The 23615-nt window shown below is 41.0% G+C and overlaps 5 protein-coding genes across 6 annotated transcripts; 3 read left to right on the forward strand and 2 right to left on the reverse strand.

Annotated features, from left to right (window-relative positions):
* Nucleotides 1-2718: 2718 nt before the first annotated feature.
* LOC121439453 lies at nt 2719-4660 on the reverse strand. Its single transcript, XM_041639949.1, has 2 exons — nt 4632-4660; nt 2719-3391 (listed from the first exon to the last, which is right to left on the reverse strand). Exons 1-2 carry the CDS (start codon nt 4658-4660, stop codon nt 2719-2721), a joined length of 702 nt encoding a protein of 233 aa, XP_041495883.1.
* Nucleotides 4661-5970: 1310 nt separating this feature from the next.
* On the reverse strand, nt 5971-6432 carry LOC121439514 (transcription factor BTF3-like). Of its 2 annotated transcripts, XM_041640025.1 has the most exons (2): nt 6063-6432; nt 5971-6002 (listed from the first exon to the last, which is right to left on the reverse strand). In XM_041640025.1, exons 1-2 carry the CDS (start codon nt 6430-6432, stop codon nt 5971-5973), a joined length of 402 nt encoding a protein of 133 aa, XP_041495959.1. The 2 variants fall into 2 exon arrangements, with proteins under 2 accessions (XP_041495959.1, XP_041495958.1); XM_041640024.1 differs by having other exon boundaries at nt 5971-6432.
* Nucleotides 6433-9732: 3300 nt separating this feature from the next.
* Nucleotides 9733-11659, forward strand: LOC121439454. Its single transcript, XM_041639950.1, has 2 exons — nt 9733-9761; nt 10987-11659. Exons 1-2 carry the CDS (start codon nt 9733-9735, stop codon nt 11657-11659), a joined length of 702 nt encoding a protein of 233 aa, XP_041495884.1.
* A 4602-nt stretch (nt 11660-16261) lies between these two features.
* On the forward strand, nt 16262-16723 carry LOC121439518 (transcription factor BTF3-like). The gene has a single exon (XM_041640029.1). It carries the CDS (start codon nt 16262-16264, stop codon nt 16721-16723), a length of 462 nt encoding a protein of 153 aa, XP_041495963.1.
* Nucleotides 16724-18033: 1310 nt separating this feature from the next.
* LOC121439455 lies at nt 18034-19960 on the forward strand. Its single transcript, XM_041639951.1, has 2 exons — nt 18034-18062; nt 19288-19960. The coding sequence occupies exons 1-2, from the start codon at nt 18034-18036 to the stop codon at nt 19958-19960; spliced, it is 702 nt and encodes a 233-aa protein (XP_041495885.1).
* Nucleotides 19961-23615: the final 3655 nt, after the last annotated feature.

The raw sequence follows: 23615 nt of genomic DNA on the forward strand, positions 1-23615 counted from the left end.
CTCCTGTATATTAACATTCATCAGGCGATGAAAGGAGACAGAGACAGAGTTCCACATTGGAGCACCGGACTGAAATCCCAAGGTCCAAATCAGGAGCAGAAGGAGAAGAGAGCACAGGCGAGGAACTCACGACAGCGAGGGGTGCACCCCCACACTGAGACAATGGGGATGTTCTATCGAGAACTCACCAAGGCCAGCTGGACCGGGTCTGAAAAAGCCTGGGATAAAACCGGACTCGCTGAACATAGCAGACAATGAGGACTGCTGAGAAGTCAAGAACAATGGCAATGGGTTTTGATCCTACTGCACGTACTGGCTTTGTGGGAGCCTAGGCTGTTTGGATGCTCACCTTACTAGACCTGGAAGGAGGTGGGAGGTCCTTGGACTCCCCACCGGGCAGGGGACCCTGACTGCTCTTTGGGTTTATGAGAGAGAAGGATTTGGGGGAGGGGGAGGGGGAGGGAAATGGGAGGCGGTGGCGGGGAGGAGACAGATATCTTTAATAAATAAACAAACAAACAAGCAAACAAACAAACATGCCCAGTTAATCATTTTCTAAATATTTTGTCTTTTTCATGTGTAGAATATTTTCACCTACTATATTCCTATGCTCATATTTATCATTTATTTTCAAGTACCATTATAAACACGTTCTTCCTGTTGCTTTTGAAGCAATAGGCCCTTAAGTCCACAGAACATAACATACTGTTTCATTGGCACAAGCTGCTTAACCTCTTCTGATCATTTGACATATGTTGTTATTTGATTATTGCTTTAATTATTAAACCTGAACTATAATGAAATAAAGGATTAAAAAGAAGAGTAAGATATGGTCAAAAGCAACAGGGAATTCCAATGTATAATATACTCATCCACAGTCAGGACTTGAGGATTGCAGATTATTCTGGTAGGCCTGGCTTTAATGGGATTAAGCAGGGAATCCATATAGTAGCAGAGATGCAGGAAATAGGTCTTTGTGGTTAGACATTGCCCTGGTGAATAAAGATATGTAAATCTAACAAGGAAAAACAGAAACCCTAGGCCTTCTGTGTACGTATGTGTGTGTGTGTGTTTGTGTGTGTGTGTGTGTGTGTGTGTATGTGTGTGAGTTACAGCCATGTAGATTGGTCTTCTTGTGGGACTCCTAACAATGGCAACAGGGGCTATCTCTGATGCTGTTGCCTACTTTGGGGACCCTTTCTGCCTACCAGATTACCTCATTCAGCCTAAATAAAACAGGAGATGCCTCGTCTCACTGCAACTTGATATTCCGTGATTGACTGAAATCCATGGGAGGCCCACCCTTTTCTGAAGAGAAACAGAGGAGGAAGAGTGGATGGAGTTCAAGGCATGATGGAGCGGAATGGGTTACCTCATAGATTGCTGGGAATTTCCATTTTCCTAGGTTTATAGCTCAACCCAGAGATGTCCCAGAAGCCAGTTGTCTCTCTCAGTACTCTCTCCCCATTTTCCCTTCACCTGATCCATCCTGTTCTCATTCCTTGCCCCCGTCTAGACCCCTCTCCCATCCATCAGTGATGTCTATTCTATTACCCTTTCACAGTGAGATTCTCAAGCCCCATCATGATCCCTTGTTAATTAGCTTCTCTCTGAGCCTGTGATTGTAGCATGGTTATCCTCTCTGGGCCTGTGATTGCATCATGGTTACCTTACAGCTAATATTCACTTATATGTGAGTACATACAATAATTGTCTTTCTGGGGGGCTGGAGAGATGGCTCAGTGCTTAAGAGCATTGTCTGCTCTTCCAAAGGTCCTGAGTTCGATTCCCAGCAACCACATGGTGGCTCACAACCATCTGTAATGGGGTCTGGTGCCCTCTTCTGGCCTGCAGGCATACACACAGATGGAGTACTGTATACATAATAAATATTTAAAAAAAATAATTGTTTTTCTGGGTCTGGGTTACCTCACTCAGGATGACCTTTTCTAGTTCTACCCATTTGCAAGCAAATTTCTTTTACTTTATAAAATGGTCTACATTCTATGGATGCCAAGCATGGGATATCCTTATGTGAAGTGGGGGTATATTTGAAGTTAGTGAGATTGCCCAGTGGCTATGTAAGCTTGCCACCAAGCTTAATGTGGGTTTGAACCCAGTGTTTCTGAAGGTAAAAACAAGAAAAACAACTCGGACAAGCAGCCCTATGATCTTTACACCATATTTTCTATCAGAGCACATAGGGAATGCTCGGCAATTTGTGATACTCACAAACAGAAAGATATGCATGACTGTCCAGTGTACAGCATAGTCTTCCTACTACATGACAAGGGAACACACTATCTGCAGAGCTATCACTATGAAGTCCAGCTCTGCCTTCAGGAGACCTGAGTTTCAGAGTGTCTCCAGACAGAATTGTGTTTACTTTTCTGTTTATGTGTCAGCTTCCTTACAAACCTTCTTTCACTTGATATTTATCCTGTGATAAATATCTTTGCAACATGCATTTCACCATTACTTTTCCCTGCTACTGCCTGTCGGAAATACCTGAACGCATGATCATGGCCTTCAGAGATTAGGATACAAAAATACCCAAAGAAAGAGACAGGTTAGACAGAGGAGGAAGTCATTTAGACAGACCAAGAAAATAAAGGTGATGCTTTATTTAGAACTAGTTGAGAACTACAAGAGTTTTTAAATGAGTAGGAACTTTCTTCTAGGAATCTTCTGACAGATGTTGCAAATGTAGTTCTCACTTCATATCTCTTGATCTGCCACTATGGAAGCACACTTGGCCTTCACCTGATTCTTTAGTTTCAAAGAGTTTATCTCAAAGAGAAAGAAGGTAACACCAAAGAGTGACATGGTGGCAATCAGTACTCCTATTGGGAACACAACAGTATAGTGTTTGCTTATTAAGGCTTCTTTTTTAACTGGAAAGTCAGGTGGAAAGTCAAGAGTGGTTTGGCCATAATGATCTACAAAGTGGTTCCAGCTCACAGAAACAAATGTGAAGATGCTGCTAACACACAAAACTAAGGCAGCAACCTTGTAGCAAAATAACTGCATCTCAATAAATGGGTCTTTCATGCAGCCAATATTAATGGCGATTGCACTGAAAATCAGAACTACAGGCTTCATCGTAACAGCCCACATTATCAGTGTTTGTGCATACTGAAATTCAGGTGAAATGGTCCAAGTGGAACTGATAGGGGTGTGCACCAGAATCTTGGTTACAGTGCCTGAAGCATTAAATTCTTGAGGGTAGCAAGCTTCCCAAAGTCCAAAAGACACGAATTGCACAAGCTTGTCATTGAATTCCCAGAGGCGCCAGGATTGGCTGCTTGCGATGACAATCTCAAACACCAAGGCCGATAGGCTGCAGAGGAGGCCACTGAACTTGAAGAGGCACTCCTTCACATTGGCAAGTCTAAAGATGAAATTGAACAGGTATATAGTCAAGTCAGGAACACAAGGGACAGTGGAAAACAAAATGAGTTATGGTTTACAGAGCAATAAGTTCTCATACCTGGTCCTTGCTGTCACAAAAAGTTGTATTTAAGTAATATACCTATGGCCAAAGTTCCCTCTATATGAGGTTTTGATTAGCAATTTCACTATATCTATCAAATGCTGAAATGTGCAAATTTGTTAACTAAACATGTTAATGCTTGGAATTAATACTCAATAATTTACAACACATGTTAAATGATGTTTAATTAAGCAGTATTTACAATACATAAATAAGATAAATAGCTTAAATGAGAGGTATAAGCAGAAGAATGCACAAATATCTATAAATTATGGTAGTGAATTTACACAAATTTAATTCACCTATATTGTCTGCTATATTTCTACATGTGTATGCTAGTGTATGTGTTATCGGAAAACATATTGGAAAACCTGAATTATTATTATGTGACCAAAATTAAAATCTGTATGTGAAACATGAGCCCTCATGAATATTTCAATCATTTCCCATGACTTACTCAAACATACACATTAGAAAATTACCTTCATTTCATTGCTGAATATGAAGTATCCCAACTGTCTTGTGTGAGAAACTATCTTCTCCAGCACCAAATTAATACTATACATTTACTGTATGCACCAACTTATTTAGATCACTTATTGGTTCATAAGTAGGGTTAATGGATGTGGGGCTAATGGTCATGAATAACTATGCCCTGAAGGATGTCACTGTGTTCTTGAGCATAAATAAAGTTCAGGCATGTACATGATAACATTGCCACCTCCAATGCAGAAGGTCTGAGTGCACTACAAACTGTACCTCCTTGCCACAAAAATTTCTCTACCAGCTTCCCACTATTCCACATTCTCTGTGGAATGTACTTCCTAACAGGGTGAAGGCAGTAGCTCTACTAAATTGGGAAGTCATATCAGCAAGGTGACTTTAAAATCTAGTATGAATTGAGTAACACCCTACCCATGCCCTCTTCCTTGTTAAGGCAGATCTGAGCCTTTTGATGTCAGAATCAGTGAGTTTTGAAGCACAACCAGAATCAGGGTGGAAAATTCTCTTGTGTAAGACAAATGAGCTAGCATGGCAAGATTTAGTTTTGCCCATGTCTGAAACCCATGGAGGAGGTGCTTATGCTTCATAAAGATCCAATCTGAAACCTTCCATGAAGCTCATCTTAAGCTTTTACCTTTGTTTATCCAGGAGGAAGAGATCCATTTGAGAAATGTCTAGATCATAAATATCTTCCAAATAGCAGGAAATGTTGGACAGACACGAAGTCGCACAAGAGTTGAATCACCTTCAGTAAAAGAAGTTCTGTTAGGCAGATATTTCAGCTCAGAATGGTGTCTCACCATCAACCCCTGGTTCACACAAACCAACCCCTTCCTCTGCTTTGCTTAGTTGAAGCCTCATTTATACTCTTCAGGGATATTAGCCCATCTGATAGTCCTGACCCTCCAATGAGATTCACGCAATCATTACCCCATTAAATAAACAGAAAAAACCACAGAAAGTCTAATTCACATACTCAGTTTCAGGAAACTACAAATGTATAAAGCTCAATACAGGCTACAGAGCCTTCACAGCTACACAGGGATTCCCAGTACTTATATTCAGTAGGATTTACTGACATAGACATGATATCAACAAAGAGTTGAATCTTAGGTCATTGACTTCTTTGACCTTCTATGTCTCCTGAAATTGAAAGCTTTTAACAGAAACCATGTAGAAAACATAAAATACTTGCCTCTCTTCCCTTCTATGAAGGCCAAATGCTAGTGACTGCCCAGTATGAGAGTGACTTTAAAAATTCTTGTTTCCGTAGCTACCAGAGATGAATGTCACATTATGAGCAAAGAACCAGAGTCAAGACATATAGTCTTAAAGGGCCAGAGTGGTTAATGTCCCTCTCATATGTACAAACCTTTAGAGATATAATTAATCTATTAAGGATTTAAATTAATCTAGAATTAATTTGAAAAAATTCTCATAAAATAAATTTATCATGATTTCTCCCTTCATCAACGTTTTCTACTCCCTTTGTTTCCCACATCTCTACCTGCCCACTTGTTCAGTCTTTGCTTTCTCTATCTCTGAAAAAAATCTTAATACAAGAAAGACGAAAATACTAAATGAACACATGGCATAAGGTTTGCATTGGCCAGCTACTGCTAGTTATGAAGCCTACACTGGAATGTATTGAGTATTCCCAGTTATATTCCATTGAACAAAACTGATTTTCTTTTTATTTTTTTCTAGGCAAAGAATTTTATTAACCCTTTTCCAAACTTTATCCCCAGGCTTCTTCAGCGTAATTCGCTGCAAAGACTGAATTGTGTTTAAGCAAAAACTGAAAAGAGCTGCAGTGTCCAAGGGGCTTGGGCTTAAAAATATTAGCGATCTAGATTTGATCAGATCCATAAACAAAAGACCCTTTAAAAGCAGCCATGATGTAAAATAGCAGCTCCTGTAACTTCTGCAAGTGTCAGTTCTTCAGAAGTCGCCTCCGTTCAGTTTGCCTCATTCTAAGACGCCTCATCAAAATTCTCCACCAGATCTGGGACTTCATCATCATCATCATCCTCTCCAGTAGCAAGGGGTGCTTCTCCATCCACAGATTGTTTGGGCAGAGCTTCAGCCAGTCTCCTTGAACTAGTCAGACTGTCTGCCCCAAGCTGGTTTAGAATGCTGGGAAGCATTTCTGTCAGTTGCTTTGTCTCAACGTGGCCTGTAACGGTGAAGGTGTTTGCTACCAGAGACGCCTGAACTTTAGGGTTGTTAAAATGGATCACTGTTCCTTGGTTTGTGAACATGTTCACCTCTTCAATACCAGAGAACTTCTTTAAGGAGAACTGCAGTTTTTTATCATCTGCTGTGGCTGTTCTGTGAACCACCTTCTTCTTTCTGCGAGCAGTTCCTTTCCCACCAATGCACACTTGTGCCTGCAGCTTGGCCAGTTTTTCCTGGTTCATGATGGTTTCTTTCATCTTGTCGGAGTGGAAATGGGTTCGTGCGGGGGACTAGGGTTTGCGCTCAGGGGGTCTCGGGCGGACCAGCTGAGGTAATGCGCACACATGCGGGGACACAGGGTGGCAGCTCTGATCTTCTTTCTCCAGCAAGTATCAATTGCAAATATCTTCTTGGTTAGTGGAGATTTTTTGTGTCTGCTACACAGTTAATAATACTGGCATATGGTCTGGTTTGAATGGGTATGGGTCTTGTTTGTCCTTTCAAAGTCTCCTTCAGTTCTCATGTGGTATCCGTCTTTTGTCCCGAGGCAATCATGTGTTAGATTCCTGCAAACAGGGCGTCGAACTGAAGTGTAGAGATGGATCAGATGAATTTGGATTTGATGAAATCTGATGTAGTACTTGCATGACTACTGGTTGGGTTAGAAGTGTGGTTTTGAGGCTGTGAAGTGTTATTCTTGGAAAATTCCCATGCAAAGCCAATGTACAGTTGGCTAGTCCAGAGATAGCAGAGGATAAGTTGAGTGTCATGAGGAAAACTGATGACTGATTCTGCATTCAGGTCTAGGGCTTTGTATTTGTTGATAAAGGAGGTGTATATGGAATAGGGGCACTCACAAGGCAAGGCAGTTACATAATTGTGTGATCAGAAGTGGGACTGGGGACATGGGGATAACTCTGACAGCTGAGGTTTTGCAGTAGGAAAATGGCTAAACAATGTGTGTATTGAGAAGTAGGTATCATATCAAGGCAGCGGAGCAAGATCTGTTCTTATGGTACATGGCAGAGAGAGCCAGTGAATGAACTTGTGTTACCAGAGCAAAGCCAAGGAGTATGGAAATGGCACAGAGCAGAAGAGGTTATGGGGAAAATCATCATGGAAATTAGTGCTTAATCTGTGTTCCCACAGATAGGACTTGGGACTATGAAGAGGACAAGAACATGAGTTTATGTCTTATGGATCCATCAGGGAAAGCTGGTATAGAAACTATATGATGAGAACTACTATTAAGAGCATTAGGATTAAACAGAAGATTCACGAAGTCATTGCTTTTTACTGCTGAGTAGTACTCTAATACGTATATATTCCATACACTCTTCATCCATTCTTCCATTGAAGGGCATCTAGGTTGTTTCCAGGTTCTGGCTATTACAAACAATGCTGCTATGAATATAGTTGAGCATATACGTTTGTTGTATGATAGGGCATCTCTTGGGTATATTCCCAAGAGTGGTATTGCTGGGTCCAGGGGTAGGTTGATCCCGAATTTCCTGAGAAACCGCCACACTGCTTTCCAAAGTGGTTGCACAAGTTTGCATTCCCATCAGCAATGGATGAGTGTGCCCCTTTCTCCACAACCTCTTCAGCTAAGGCTATCATTGGTGTTTTTGATTTTAGCCATTCTGACAGGTGTAAGATGGTATCTTAAAGTTGTCTTGATTTGCATTTCCCTGATCACTAAAGAAGTTGAGCATGACCTTAAGTGTCTTTTGGCCATTTGAACTTCTTCTGTTGAGAATTCTCTGTTCAGCTCAGTGCCCCATTTTATAATTGGGTTGATTAGCCTTTTACAGTCTAGTTTCTTGAGTTCTTTATATATTTTGGAGATCAGACCTTTGTCAGTTGCGGGGTTGGTGAAGATCTTCTCCCAGTCAGTGGTTTACCGTTTTGTCTTAGTGACAGTGTCCATTGCTTTACAGAAGCTTCTCAGTCTCTGGAGGTCCCATTTATTCAATGATGCCCTTAATGTCTATGCTGCTGGGGTTATATGTCGGAAGCGGTCTCCTGATGTACTCACTCATAATTGGTTTCTAGCCATAAATAAAGGACAGTGAGCCTATAATTCGTGATCCTAGAGAAGCTAAATAAGAAGGTGAACCCAAAGAAAAACATATAGTCATCCTCCTGTATATTAACATTCATCAGGCGATGAAAGGAGACAGAGACAGAGTTCCACATTGGAGCACCGGACTGAAATCCCAAGGTCCAAATCAGGAGCAGAAGGAGAAGAGAGCACAGGCGAGGAACTCACGACAGCGAGGGGTGCACCCCCACACTGAGACAATGGGGATGTTCTATCGAGAACTCACCAAGGCCAGCTGGACCGGGTCTGAAAAAGCCTGGGATAAAACCGGACTCGCTGAACATAGCAGACAATGAGGACTGCTGAGAAGTCAAGAACAATGGCAATGGGTTTTGATCCTACTGCACGTACTGGCTTTGTGGGAGCCTAGGCTGTTTGGATGCTCACCTTACTAGACCTGGAAGGAGGTGGGAGGTCCTTGGACTCCCCACCGGGCAGGGGACCCTGACTGCTCTTTGGGTTTATGAGAGAGAAGGATTTGGGGGAGGGGGAGGGGGAGGGAAATGGGAGGCGGGTGGCGGGGAGGAGACAGATATCTTTAATAAATAAACAAACAAACATGCCCAGTTAATGATTTTCTAAATATTTTGTCTTTTTCATGTGTAGAATATTTTCACCTACTATATTCCTATGCTCATATTTATCATTTATTTTCAAGTACCATTATAAACACGTTCTTCCTGTTGCTTTTGAAGCAATAGGCCCTTAAGTCCACAGAACATAACATACTGTTTCATTGGCACAAGCTGCTTAACCTCTTCTGATCATTTGACATATGGCCCTTTAAGACTATGTGTCTTGACTCTGGTTCTTTGCTCATAATGTGACATTTATCTCTGGTAGCTACGGAAACAAGAATTTTTAAAGTCACTCTCATACTGGGCAGTCACTAGCATTTGGCCTTCATAGAACGGAAGAGAGGCAAGTATTTTATGTTTTCTACATGGTTTCTGTTAAAAGCTTTCAATTTCAGGAGACATAGAAGGTCAAAGAAGTCAATGACCTAAGATTCAACTCTTTGTTGATATCATGTCTATGTCAGTAAATCCTACTGAATATAAGTACTGGGAATCCCTGTGTAGCTGTGAAGGCTCTGTAGCCTGTATTGAGCTTTATACATTTGTAGTTTCCTGAAACTGAGTATGTGAATTAGACTTTCTGTGGTTTTTTCTGTTTATTTAATGGGGTAATGATTGCGTGAATCTCATTGGAGGGTCAGGACTATCAGATGGGCTAATATCCCTGAAGAGTATAAATGAGGCTTCAGCTAAGCAAAGCAGAGGAAGGGGTTGGTTTGTGTGAACCAGGGGTTGATGGTGAGACACCATTCTGAGCTGAAATATCTGCCTAACAGAACTTCTTTTACTGAAGGTGATTCAACTCTTGTGCGACTTCGTGTCTGTCCAACATTTCCTGCTATTTGGAAGATATTTATGATCTAGACATTTCTCAAATGGATCTCTTCCTCCTGGATAAACAAAGGTAAAAGCTTAAGATGAGCTTCATGGAAGGTTTCAGATTGGATCTTTATGAAGCATAAGCACCTCCTCCATGGGTTTCAGACATGGGCAAAACTAAATCTTGCCATGCTAGCTCATTTGTCTTACACAAGAGAATTTTCCACCCTGATTCTGGTTGTGCTTCAAAACTCACTGATTCTGACATCAAAAGGCTCAGATCTGCCTTAACAAGGAAGAGGGCATGGGTAGGGTGTTACTCAATTCATACTAGATTTTAAAGTCACCTTGCTGATATGACTTCCCAATTTAGTAGAGCTACTGCCTTCACCCTGTTAGGAAGTACATTCCACAGAGAATGTGGAATAGTGGGAAGCTGGTAGAGAAATTTTTGTGGCAAGGAGTACTCAAACCTTCTGCATTGGAGGTGGCAATGTTATCATGTACATGCCTGAACTTTATTTATGCTCAAGAACACAGTGACATCCTTCAGGGCATAGTTATTCATGAACATTAACCCCACATCCATTAACCCTACTTATGAACCAATAAGTGATCTAAATAAGTTGGAGCATACAGTAAATGTATAGTATTAATTTGGTGCTGGAGAAGATAGTTTCTCACACAAGACAGTTGGGATACTTCATATTCAGCAATGAAATGAAGGTAATTTTCTAATGTGTATGTTTGAGTAAGTCATGGGAAATGATTGAAATATTCATGAGGGCTCATGTTTCACATACAGATTTTAATTTTGGTCACATAATAATAATTCAGGTTTTCCAATATGTTTTCCGATAACACATACACTAGCATACACATGTAGAAATATAGCAGACAATATAGGTGAATTAAATTTGTGTAAATTCACTACCATAATTTATAGATATTTGTGCATTCTTCTGCTTATACCTCTCATTTAAGCTATTGATCTTATTTATGTATTGTAAATACTGCTTAATTAAACATCATTTAACATGTGTTGTAAATTATTGAGTATTAATTCCAAGCATTAACATGTTTAGTTAACAAATTTGCACATTTCAGCATTTGATAGATATAGTGAAATTGCTAATCAAAACCTCATATAGAGGGAACTTTGGCCATAGGTATATTACTTAAATACAACTTTTTGTGACAGCAAGGACCAGGTATGAGAACTTATTGCTCTGTAAACCATAACTCATTTTGTTTTCCACTGTCCCTTGTGTTCCTGACTTGACTATATACCTGTTCAATTTCATCTTTAGACTTGCCAATGTGAAGGAGTGCCTCTTCAAGTTCAGTGGCCTCCTCTGCAGCCTATCGGCCTTGGTGTTTGAGATTGTCATCGCAAGCAGCCAATCCTGGCGCCTCTGGGAATTCAATGACAAGCTTGTGCAATTCGTGTCTTTTGGACTTTGGGAAGCTTGCTACCCTCAAGAATTTAATGCTTCAGGCACTGTAACCAAGATTCTGGTGCACACCCCTATCAGTTCCACTTGGACCATTTCACCTGAATTTCAGTATGCACAAACACTGATAATGTGGGCTGTTACGATGAAGCCTGTAGTTCTGATTTTCAGTGCAATCGCCATTAATATTGGCTGCATGAAAGACCCATTTATTGAGATGCAGTTATTTTGCTACAAGGTTGCTGCCTTAGTTTTGTGTGTTAGCAGCATCTTCACATTTGTTTCTGTGAGCTGGAACCACTTTGTAGATCATTATGGCCAAACCACTCTTGACTTTCCACCTGACTTTCCAGTTAAAAAAGAAGCCTTAATAAGCAAACACTATACTGTTGTGTTCCCAATAGGAGTACTGATTGCCACCATGTCACTCTTTGGTGTTACCTTCTTTCTCTTTGAGATAAACTCTTTGAAACTAAAGAATCAGGTGAAGGCCAAGTGTGCTTCCATAGTGGCAGATCAAGAGATATGAAGTGAGAACTACATTTGCAACATCTGTCAGAAGATTCCTAGAAGAAAGTTCCTACTCATTTAAAAACTCTTGTAGTTCTCAACTAGTTCTAAATAAAGCATCACCTTTATTTTCTTGGTCTGTCTAAATGACTTCCTCCTCTGTCTAACCTGTCTCTTTCTTTGGGTATTTTTGTATCCTAATCTCTGAAGGCCATGATCATGCGTTCAGGTATTTCCGACAGGCAGTAGCAGGGAAAAGTAATGGTGAAATGCATGTTGCAAAGATATTTATCACAGGATAAATAAAAGTGAAAGAAGGTTTGTAAGGAAGCTGACACATAAACAGAAAAGTAAACACAATTCTGTCTGGAGACACTCTGAAACTCAGGTCTCCTGAAGGCAGAGCTGGACTTCATAGTGATAGCTCTGCAGATAGTGTGTTCCCTTGTCATGTAGTAGGAAGACTATGCTGTACACTGGACAGTCATGCATATCTTTCTGTTTGTGAGTATCACAAATTGCCGAGCATTCCCTATGTGCTCTGATAGAAAATATGGTGTAAAGATCATAGGGCTGCTTGTCCGAGTTGTTTTTCTTGTTTTTACCTTCAGAAACACTGGGTTCAAACCCACATTAAGCTTGGTGGCAAGCTTACATAGCCACTGGGCAATCTCACTAACTTCAAATATACCCCCACTTCACATAAGGATATCCCATGCTTGGCATCCATAGAATGTAGACCATTTTATAAAGTAAAAGAAATTTGCTTGCAAATGGGTAGAACTAGAAAAGGTCATCCTGAGTGAGGTAACCCAGACCCAGAAAAACAATTATTTTTTTTAAATATTTATTATGTATACAGTACTCCATCTGTGTGTATGCCTGCAGGCCAGAAGAGGGCACCAGATCCCATTACAGATGGTTGTGAGCCACCATGTGGTTGCTGGGAATCGAACTCAGGACCTTTGGAAGAGCAGACAATGCTCTTAAGCACTGAGCCATCTCTCCAGCCCGCCAGAAAGACAATTATTGTATGTACTCACATATAAGTGAATATTAGCTGTAAGGTAACCATGATGCAATCACAGGCCCAGAGAGGATAACCATGCTACAATCACAGGCTCAGAGAGAAGCTAATTAACAAGGGGTCATGATGGGGCTTGAGAATCTCACTGTGAAAGGGTAATAGAATAGACATCACTGATGGATGGGAGAGGGGTCTAGACGGGGGCAAGGAATGAGAACAGGATGGATCAGGTGAAGGGAAAATGGGGAGAGAGTACTGAGAGAGACAACTGGCTTCTGGGACATCTCTGGGTTGAGCTATAAACCTAGGAAAATGGAAATTCCCAGCAATCTATGAGGTAACCCATTCCGCTCCATCATGCCTTGAACTCCATCCACTCTTCCTCCTCTGTTTCTCTTCAGAAAAGGGTGGGCCTCCCATGGATTTCAGTCAATCACGGAATATCAAGTTGCAGTGAGACGAGGCATCTCCTGTTTTATTTAGGCTGAATGAGGTAATCTGGTAGGCAGAAAGGGTCCCCAAAGTAGGCAACAGCATCAGAGATAGCCCCTGTTGCCATTGTTAGGAGTCCCACAAGAAGACCAATCTACATGGCTGTAACTCACACACATACACACACACACACACACACACACAAACACACACACACACATACGTACACAGAAGGCCTAGGGTTTCTGTTTTTCCTTGTTAGATTTACATATCTTTATTCACCAGGGCAATGTCTAACCACAAAGACCTATTTCCTGCATCTCTGCTACTATATGGATTCCCTGCTTAATCCCATTAAAGCCAGGCCTACCAGAATAATCTGCAATCCTCAAGTCCTGACTGTGGATGAGTATATTATACATTGGAATTCCCTGTTGCTTTTGACCATATCTTACTCTTCTTTTTAATCCTTTATTTCATTATAGTTCAGGTTTAATAATTAAAGCAATAATCAAATAACAACATATGTCAAATGATCAGAAGAGGTTAAGCAGCTTGTGCCAATGAAACAGTATGTTATGTTCTGTGGACTTAAGGGCCTATTGCTTCAAAAGCAACAGGAAGAACGTGTTTATAATGGTACTTGAAAATAAATGATAAATATGAGCATAGGAATATAGTAGGTGAAAATATTCTACACATGAAAAAGACAAAATATTTAGAAAATGATTAACTGGGCATGTTTGTTTGTTTGCTTGTTTGTTTGTTTATTTATTAAAGATATCTGTCTCCTACCCGCCACCGCCTCCCATTTCCCTCCCCCTCCCCCTCCCCCAAATCCTTCTCTCTCATAAACCCAAAGAGCAGTCAGGGTCCCCTGCCCGGTGGGGAGTCCAAGGACCTCCCACCTCCTTCCAGGTCTAGTAAGGTGAGCATCCAAACAGCCTAGGCTCCCACAAAGCCAGTACGTGCAGTAGGATCAAAACCCATTGCCATTGTTCTTGACTTCTCAGCAGTCCTCATTGTCTGCTATGTTCAGCGAGTCCGGTTTTATCCCAGGCTTTTTCAGACCCGGTCCAGCTGGCCTTGGTGAGTTCTCGATAGAACATCCCCATTGTCTCAGTGTGTGGGTGCACCCCTCGCTGTCGTGAGTTCCTCGCCTGTGCTCTCTTCTCCTTCTGCTCCTGATTTGGACCTTGGGATTTCAGTCCGGTGCTCCAATGTGGAACTCTGTCTCTGTCTCCTTTCATCGCCTGATGAATGTTAATATACAGGAGGATGACTATATGTTTTTCTTTGGGTTCACCTTCTTATTTAGCTTCTCTAGGATCACGAATTATAGGCTCAATGTCCTTTATTTATGGCTAGAAACCAATTATGAGTGAGTACATCAGGAGACCGCTTCCGACATATAACCCCAGCAGCATAGACATTAAGGGCATCATTGAATAAATGGGACCTCCAGAGACTGAGAAGCTTCTGTAAAGCAATGGACACTGTCACTAAGACAAAAAGGTAACCCACTGACTGGGAGAAGATCTTCACCAACCCCGCAACTGACAAAGGTCTGATCTCCAAAATATATAAAGAACTCAAGAAACTAGACTGTAAAAGGCTAATCAACCCAATTATAAAATGGGGCACTGAGCTGAACAGAGAATTCTCAACAGAATAAGTTCAAATGGCCAAAAGACACTTAAGGTCATGCTCAACTTCTTTAGTGATCAGGGAAATGCAAATTAAGGCAACTTTAAGATACCATCTTACACCTGTCAGAATGGCTAAAATCAAAAACACCAATGATAGCCTTAGCTGAAGAGGTTGTGGAGAAAGGGGCACACTCATCCATTGCTGATGGGAATGCAAACTTGTGCAACCACTTTGGAAAGCAGTGTGGCGGTTTCTCAGGAAATTCGGGATCAACCTACCCCTGGACCCAGCAATACCACTCTTGGGAATATACCCAAGAGATGCCCTATCATACAAAAAACGTATATGCTCAACTATATTCATAGCAGCATTGTTTGTAATAGCCAGAACCTGGAAACAACCTAGATGCCCTTCAATGGAAGAATGGATGAAGAGTGTATGGAATATATACGTATTAGAGTACTACTCAGCAGTAAAAAGCAATGACTTCGTGAATCTTCTGTTTAATCCTAATGCTCTTAATAGTAGTTCTCATCATATAGTTTCTATACCAGCTTTCCCTGATGGATCCATAAGACATAAACTCATGTTCTTGTCCTCTTCATAGTCCCAAGTCCTATCTGTGGGAACACAGATTAAGCACTAATTTCCATGATGATTTTCCCCATAACCTCTTCTGCTCTGTGCCATTTCCATACTCCTTGGCTTTGCTCTGGTAACACAAGTTCATTCACTGGCTCTCTCTGCCATGTACCATAAGAACAGATCTTGCTCCGCTGCCTTGATATGATACCTACTTCTCAATACACACATTGTTTAGCCATTTTCCTACAGCAAAACCTCAGCTGTCAGAGTTATCCCCATGTCCCCAGTCCCACTTCTGATCACACAATTATGTAACTGCCTTGCCTTGTGAGTGCCCCTATTCCATATACACCTCCTTTATCAACAAATACAAAGCCCTAGACCTGAATGCAGAATCAGTCATCAGTTTTCCTCATGACACTCAACTTATCCTCTGCTATCTCTGGACTAGCCAACTGTACATTGGCTTTGCATGGGAATTTTCCAAGAATAACACTTCACAGCCTCAAAACCACACTTCTAACCCAACCAGTAGTCATGCAAGTACTACATCAGATTTCATCAAATCCAAATTCATCTGATCCATCTCTACACTTCAGTTTGACGCCCTGTTTGCAGGAATCTAACACATGATTGCCTCGGGACAAAAGACGGATACCACATGAGAACTGAAGGAGACTTTGAAAGGACAAACAAGACCCATACCCATTCAAACCAGACCATATGCCAGTATTATTAACTGTGTAGCAGACACAAAAAATCTCCACTAACCAAGAAGATATTTGCAATTGATACTTGCTGGAGAAAGAAGATCAGAGCTGCCACCCTGCGTCCCCGCATGTGTGCGCATTACCTCAGCTGGTCCGCCCGAGACCCCCTGAGCGCAAACCCTAGTCCCCCGCACGAACCCATTTCCACTCCGACAAGATGAAAGAAACCATCATGAACCAGGAAAAACTGGCCAAGCTGCAGGCACAAGTGTGCATTGGTGGGAAAGGAACTGCTCGCAGAAAGAAGAAGGTGGTTCACAGAACAGCCACAGCAGATGATAAAAAACTGCAGTTCTCCTTAAAGAAGTTCTCTGGTATTGAAGAGGTGAACATGTTCACAAACCAAGGAACAGTGATCCATTTTAACAACCCTAAAGTTCAGGCGTCTCTGGTAGCAAACACCTTCACCGTTACAGGCCACGTTGAGACAAAGCAACTGACAGAAATGCTTCCCAGCATTCTAAACCAGCTTGGGGCAGACAGTCTGACTAGTTCAAGGAGACTGGCTGAAGCTCTGCCCAAACAATCTGTGGATGGAGAAGCACCCCTTGCTACTGGAGAGGATGATGATGATGATGAAGTCCCAGATCTGGTGGAGAATTTTGATGAGGCGTCTTAGAATGAGGCAAACTGAACGGAGGCGACTTCTGAAGAACTGACACTTGCAGAAGTTACAGGAGCTGCTATTTTACATCATGGCTGCTTTTAAAAGGTCTTTTGTTTATGGATCTGATCAAATCTAGATCGCTAATATTTTTAAGCCCAAGCCCCTTGGACACTGCAGCTCTTTTCAGTTTTTGCTTAAACACAATTCAGTCTTTGCAGCGAATTACGCTGAAGAAGCCTGGGGATAAAGTTTGGAAAAGGGTTAATAAAATTCTTTGCCTAGAAAAAAATAAAAAGAAAATCAGTTTTGTTCAATGGAATATAACTGGGAATACTCAATACATTCCAGTGTAGGCTTCATAACTAGCAGTAGCTGGCCAATGCAAACCTTATGCCATGTGTTCATTTAGTATTTTCGTCTTTCTTGTATTAAGATTTTTTTCAGAGATAGAGAAAGCAAAGACTGAACAAGTGGGCAGGTAGAGATGTGGGAAACAAAGGGAGTAGAAAACGTTGATGAAGGGAGAAATCATGATAAATTTATTTTATGAGAATTTTTTCAAATTAATTCTAGATTAATTTAAATCCTTAATCGATTAATTATATCTCTAAAGGTTTGTACATATGAGAGGGACATTAACCACTCTGGCCCTTTAAGACTATATGTCTTGACTCTGGTTCTTTGCTCATAATGTGACATTCATCTCTGGTAGCTACGGAAACAAGAATTTTTAAAGTCACTCTCATACTGGGCAGTCACTAGCATTTGGCCTTCATAGAAGGGAAGAGAGGCAAGTATTTTATGTTTTCTACATGGTTTCTGTTAAAAGCTTTCAATTTCAGGAGACATAGAAGGTCAAAGAAGTCAATGACCTAAGATTCAACTCTTTGTTGATATCATGTCTATGTCAGTAAATCCTACTGAATATAAGTACTGGGAATCCCTGTGTAGCTGTGAAGGCTCTGTAGCCTGTATTGAGCTTTATACATTTGTAGTTTCCTGAAACTGAGTATGTGAATTAGACTTTCTGTGGTTTTTTCTGTTTATTTAATGGGGTAATGATTGCGTGAATCTCATTGGAGGGTCAGGACTATCAGATGGGCTAATATCCCTGAAGAGTATAAATGAGGCTTCAACTAAGCAAAGCAGAGGAAGGGGTTGGTTTGTGTGAACCAGGGGTTGATGGTGAGACACCATTCTGAGCTGAAATATCTGCCTAACAGAACTTCTTTTACTGAAGGTGATTCAACTCTTGTGCGACTTCGTGTCTGTCCAACATTTCCTGCTATTTGGAAGATATTTATGATCTAGACATTTCTCAAATGGATCTCTTCCTCCTGGATAAACAAAGGTAAAAGCTTAAGATGAGCTTCATGGAAGGTTTCAGATTGGATCTTTATGAAGCATAAGCACCTCCTCCATGGGTTTCAGACATGGGCAAAACTAAATCTTTCCATGCTAGCTCATTTGTCTTACACAAGAGAATTTTCCACCCTGATTCTGGTTGTGCTTCAAAACTCACTGATTCTGACATCAAAAGGCTCAGATCTGCCTTAACAAGGAAGAGGGCATGGGTAGGGTGTTACTCAATTCATACTAGATTTTAAAGTCACCTTGCTGATATGACTTCCCAATTTAGTAGAGCTACTGTCTTCACCCTGTTAGGAAGTACATTCCACAGAGAATGTGGAATAGTGGGAAGCTGGTAGAGAAATTTTTGTGGCAAGGAGTACTCAAACCTTCTGCATTGGAGGTGGCAATGTTATCATGTACATGCCTGAACTTTATTTATGCTCAAGAACACAGTGACATCCTTCAGGGCATAGTTATTCATGAACATTAACCCCACATCCATTAACCCTACTTATGAACCAATAAGTGATCTAAATAAGTTGGAGCATACAGTAAATGTATAGTATTAATTTGGTGCTGGAGAAGATAGTTTCTCACACAAGACAGTTGGGATACTTCATATTCAGCAATGAAATGAAGGTAATTTTCTAATGTGTATGTTTGAGTAAGTCATGGGAAATGATTGAAATATTCATGAGGGCTCATGTTTCACATACAGATTTTAATTTTGGTCACATAATAATAATTCAGGTTTTCCAATATGTTTTCCGATAACACATACACTAGCATGCACATGTAGAAATATAGCAGACAATATAGGTGAATTAAATTTGTGTAAATTCACTACCATAATTTATAGATATTTGTGCATTCTTCTGCTTATACCTCTCATTTAAGCTATTGATCTTATTTATGTATTGTAAATACTGCTTAATTAAACATCATTTAACATGTGTTGTAAATTATTGAGTATTAATTCCAAGCATTAACATGTTTAGTTAACAAATTTGCACATTTCAGCATTTGATAGATATAGTGAAATTGCTAATCAAAACCTCATATAGAGGGAACTTTGGCCATAGGTATATTACTTAAATACAACTTTTTGTGACAGCAAGGACCAGGTATGAGAACTTATTGCTCTGTAAACCATAACTCATTTTGTTTTCCACTGTCCCTTGTGTTCCTGACTTGACTATATACCTGTTCAATTTCATCTTTAGACTTGCCAATGTGAAGGAGTGCCTCTTCAAGTTCAGTGGCCTCCTCTGCAGCCTATCGGCCTTGGTGTTTGAGATTGTCATCGCAAGCAGCCAATCCTGGCGCCTCTGGGTATTCAATGACAAGCTTGTGCAATTCGTGTCTTTTGGACTTTGGGAAGCTTGCTACCCTCAAGAATTTAATGCTTCAGGCACTGTAACCAAGATTCTGGTGCACACCCCTATCAGTTCCACTTGGACCATTTCACCTGAATTTCAGTATGCACAAACACTGATAATGTGGGCTGTTACGATGAAGCCTGTAGTTCTGATTTTCAGTGCAATCGCCATTAATATTGGCTGCATGAAAGACCCATTTATTGAGATGCAGTTATTTTGCTACAAGGTTGCTGCCTTAGTTTTGTGTGTTAGCAGCATCTTCACATTTGTTTCTGTGAGCTGGAACCACTTTGTAGATCATTATGGCCAAACCACTCTTGACTTTCCACCTGACTTTCCAGTTAAAAAAGAAGCCTTAATAAGCAAACACTATACTGTTGTGTTCCCAATAGGAGTACTGATTGCCACCATGTCACTCTTTGGTGTTACCTTCTTTCTCTTTGAGATAAACTCTTTGAAACTAAAGAATCAGGTGAAGGCCAAGTGTGCTTCCATAGTGGCAGATCAAGAGATATGAAATGAGAACTACATTTGCAACATCTGTCAGAAGATTCCTAGAAGAAAGTTCCTACTCATTTAAAAACTCTTGTAGTTCTCAACTAGTTCTAAATAAAGCATCACCTTTATTTTCTTGGTCTGTCTAAATGACTTCCTCCTCTGTCTAACCTGTCTCTTTCTTTGGGTATTTTTGTATCCTAATCTCTGAAGGCCATGATCATGCGTTCAGGTATTTCCGACAGGCAGTAGCAGGGAAAAGTAATGGTGAAATGCATGTTGCAAAGATATTTATCACAGGATAAATATCAAGTGAAAGAAGGTTTGTAAGGAAGCTGACACATAAACAGAAAAGTAAACACAATTCTGTCTGGAGACACTCTGAAACTCAGGTCTCCTGAAGGCAGAGCTGGACTTCATAGTGATAGCTCTGCAGATAGTGTGTTCCCTTGTCATGTAGTAGGAAGACTATGCTGTACACTGGACAGTCATGCATATCTTTCTGTTTGTGAGTATCACAAATTGCCGAGCATTCCCTATGTGCTCTGATAGAAAATATGGTGTAAAGATCATAGGGCTGCTTGTCCGAGTTGTTTTTCTTGTTTTTACCTTCAGAAACACTGGGTTCAAACCCACATTAAGCTTGGTGGCAAGCTTACATAGCCACTGGGCAATCTCACTAACTTCAAATATACCCCCACTTCACATAAGGATATCCCATGCTTGGCATCCATAGAATGTAGACCATTTTATAAAGTAAAAGAAATTTGCTTGCAAATGGGTAGAACTAGAAAAGGTCATCCTGAGTGAGGTAACCCAGACCCAGAAAAACAATTATTTTTTTTAAATATTTATTATGTATACAGTACTCCATCTGTGTGTATGCCTGCAGGCCAGAAGAGGGCACCAGACCCCATTACAGATGGTTGTGAGCCACCATGTGGTTGCTGGGAATCGAACTCAGGACCTTTGGAAGAGCAGACAATGCTCTTAAGCACTGAGCCATCTCTCCAGCCCCCCAGAAAGACAATTATTGTATGTACTCACATATAAGTGAATATTAGCTGTAAGGTAACCATGATGCAATCACAGGCCCAGAGAGGATAACCATGCTACAATCACAGGCTCAGAGAGAAGCTAATTAACAAGGGGTCATGATGGGGCTTGAGAATCTCACTGTGAAAGGGTAATAGAATAGACATCACTGATGGATGGGAGAGGGGTCTAGACGGGGGCAAGGAATGAGAACAGGATGGATCAGGTGAAGGGAAAATGGGGAGAGAGTACTGAGAGAGACAACTGGCTTCTGGGACATCTCTGGGTTGAGCTATAAACCTAGGAAAATGGAAATTCCCAGCAATCTATGAGGTAACCCATTCCGCTCCATCATGCCTTGAACTCCATCCACTCTTCCTCCTCTGTTTCTCTTCAGAAAAGGGTGGGCCTCCCATGGATTTCAGTCAATCACGGAATATCAAGTTGCAGTGAGACGAGGCATCTCCTGTTTTATTTAGGCTGAATGAGGTAATCTGGTAGGCAGAAAGGGTCCCTAAAGTAGGCAACAGCATCAGAGATAGCCCCTGTTGCCATTGTTAGGAGTCCCACAAGAAGACCAATCTACATGGCTGTAACTCACACACATACACACACACACACACACACACACACACACACACAAACACACACACACACACACATACGTACACAGAAGGCCTAGGGTTTCTGTTTTTCCTTGTTAGATTTACATATCTTTATTCACCAGGGCAATGTCTAACCACAAAGACCTATTTCCTGCATCTCTGCTACTATATGGATTCCCTGCTTAATCCCATTAAAGCCAGGCCTACCAGAATAATCTGCAATCCTCAAGTCCTGACTGTGGATGAGTATATTATACATTGGAATTCCCTGTTGCTTTTGACCATATCTTACTCTTCTTTTTAATCCTTTATTTCATTATAGTTCAGGTTTAATAATTAAAGCAATAATCAAATAACAACATATGTCAAATGATCAGAAGAGGTTAAGCAGCTTGTGCCAATGAAACAATATGTTATGTTCTGTGGACTTAAGGGCCTATTGCTTCAAAAGCAACAGGAAGAACGTGTTTATAATGGTACTTGAAAATAAAAGATAAATATGAGCATAGGAATATAGTAGGTGAAAATATTCTACACATGAAAAAGACAAAATATTTAGAAAATGATTAACTGGGCATGTTTGTTTGTTTGCTTGTTTGTTTGTTTATTTATTAAAGATATCTGTCTCCTCCCCGCCACCGCCTCCCATTTCCCTCCCCCTCCCCCTCCCCCAAATCCTTCTCTCTCATAAACCCAAAGAGCAGTCAGGGTCCCCTGCCCGGTGGGGAGTCCAAGGACCTCCCACCTCCTTCCAGGTCTAGTAAGGTGAGCATCCAAACAGCCTAGGCTCCCACAAAGCCAGTACGTGCAGTAGGATCAAAACCCATTGCCATTGTTCTTGACTTCTCAGCAGTCCTCATTGTCTGCTATGTTCAGCGAGTCCGGTTTTATCCCAGGCTTTTTCAGACCCGGTCCAGCTGGCCTTGGTGAGTTCTCGATAGAACATCCCCATTGTCTCAGTGTGTGGGTGCACCCCTCGCTGTCGTGAGTTCCTCGCCTGTGCTCTCTTCTCCTTCTGCTCCTGATTTGGACCTTGGGATTTCAGTCCGGTGCTCCAATGTGGAACTCTGTCTCTGTCTCCTTTCATCGCCTGATGAATGTTAATATACAGGAGGATGACTATATGTTTTTCTTTGGGTTCACCTTCTTATTTAGCTTCTCTAGGATCACGAATTATAGGCTCAATGTCCTTTATTTATGGCTAGAAACCAATTATGAGTGAGTACATCAGGAGACCGCTTCCGACATATAACCCCAGCAGCATAGACATTAAGGGCATCATTGAATAAATGGGACCTCCAGAGACTGAGAAGCTTCTGTAAAGCAATGGACACTGTCACTAAGACAAAAAGGTAACCCACTGACTGGGAGAAGATCTTCACCAACCCCGCAACTGACAAAGGTCTGATCTCCAAAATATATAAAGAACTCAAGAAACTAGACTGTAAAAGGCTAATCAACCCAATTATAAAATGGGGCACTGAGCTGAACAGAGAATTCTCAACAGAAGAAGTTCAAATGGCCAAAAGACACTTAAGGTCATGCTCAACTTCTTTAGTGATCAGGGAAATGCAAATTAAGACAACTTTAAGATACCATCTTACACCTGTCAGAATGGCTAAAATCAAAAACACCAATGATAGCCTTACCTGAAGAGGTTGTGGAGAAAGGGGCACACTCATCCATTGCTGATGGGAATGCAAACTTGTGCAACCACTTTGGAAAGCAGTGTGGCGGTTTCTCAGGAAATTCGGGATCAACCTACCCCTGGACCCAGCAATACCACTCTTGGGAATATACCCAAGAGATGCCCTATCATACAACAAACGTATATGCTCAACTATATTCATAGCAGCATTGTTTGTAATAGCCAGAACCTGGAAACAACCTAGATGCCCTTCAATGGAAGAATGGATGAAGAGTGTATGGAATATATACGTATTAGAGTACTACTCAGCAGTAAAAAGCAATGACTTCGTGAATCTTCTGTTTAATCCTAATGCTCTTAATAGTAGTTCTCATCATATAGTTTCTATA

Source organism: Microtus oregoni, unplaced genomic scaffold (genome assembly GCF_018167655.1).
Source record: "Microtus oregoni isolate MIOR12 unplaced genomic scaffold, Mior012 000061F_ref0000440, whole genome shotgun sequence".
In the NCBI taxonomy this organism is placed as follows: domain Eukaryota; kingdom Metazoa; phylum Chordata; class Mammalia; order Rodentia; family Cricetidae; genus Microtus; species Microtus oregoni.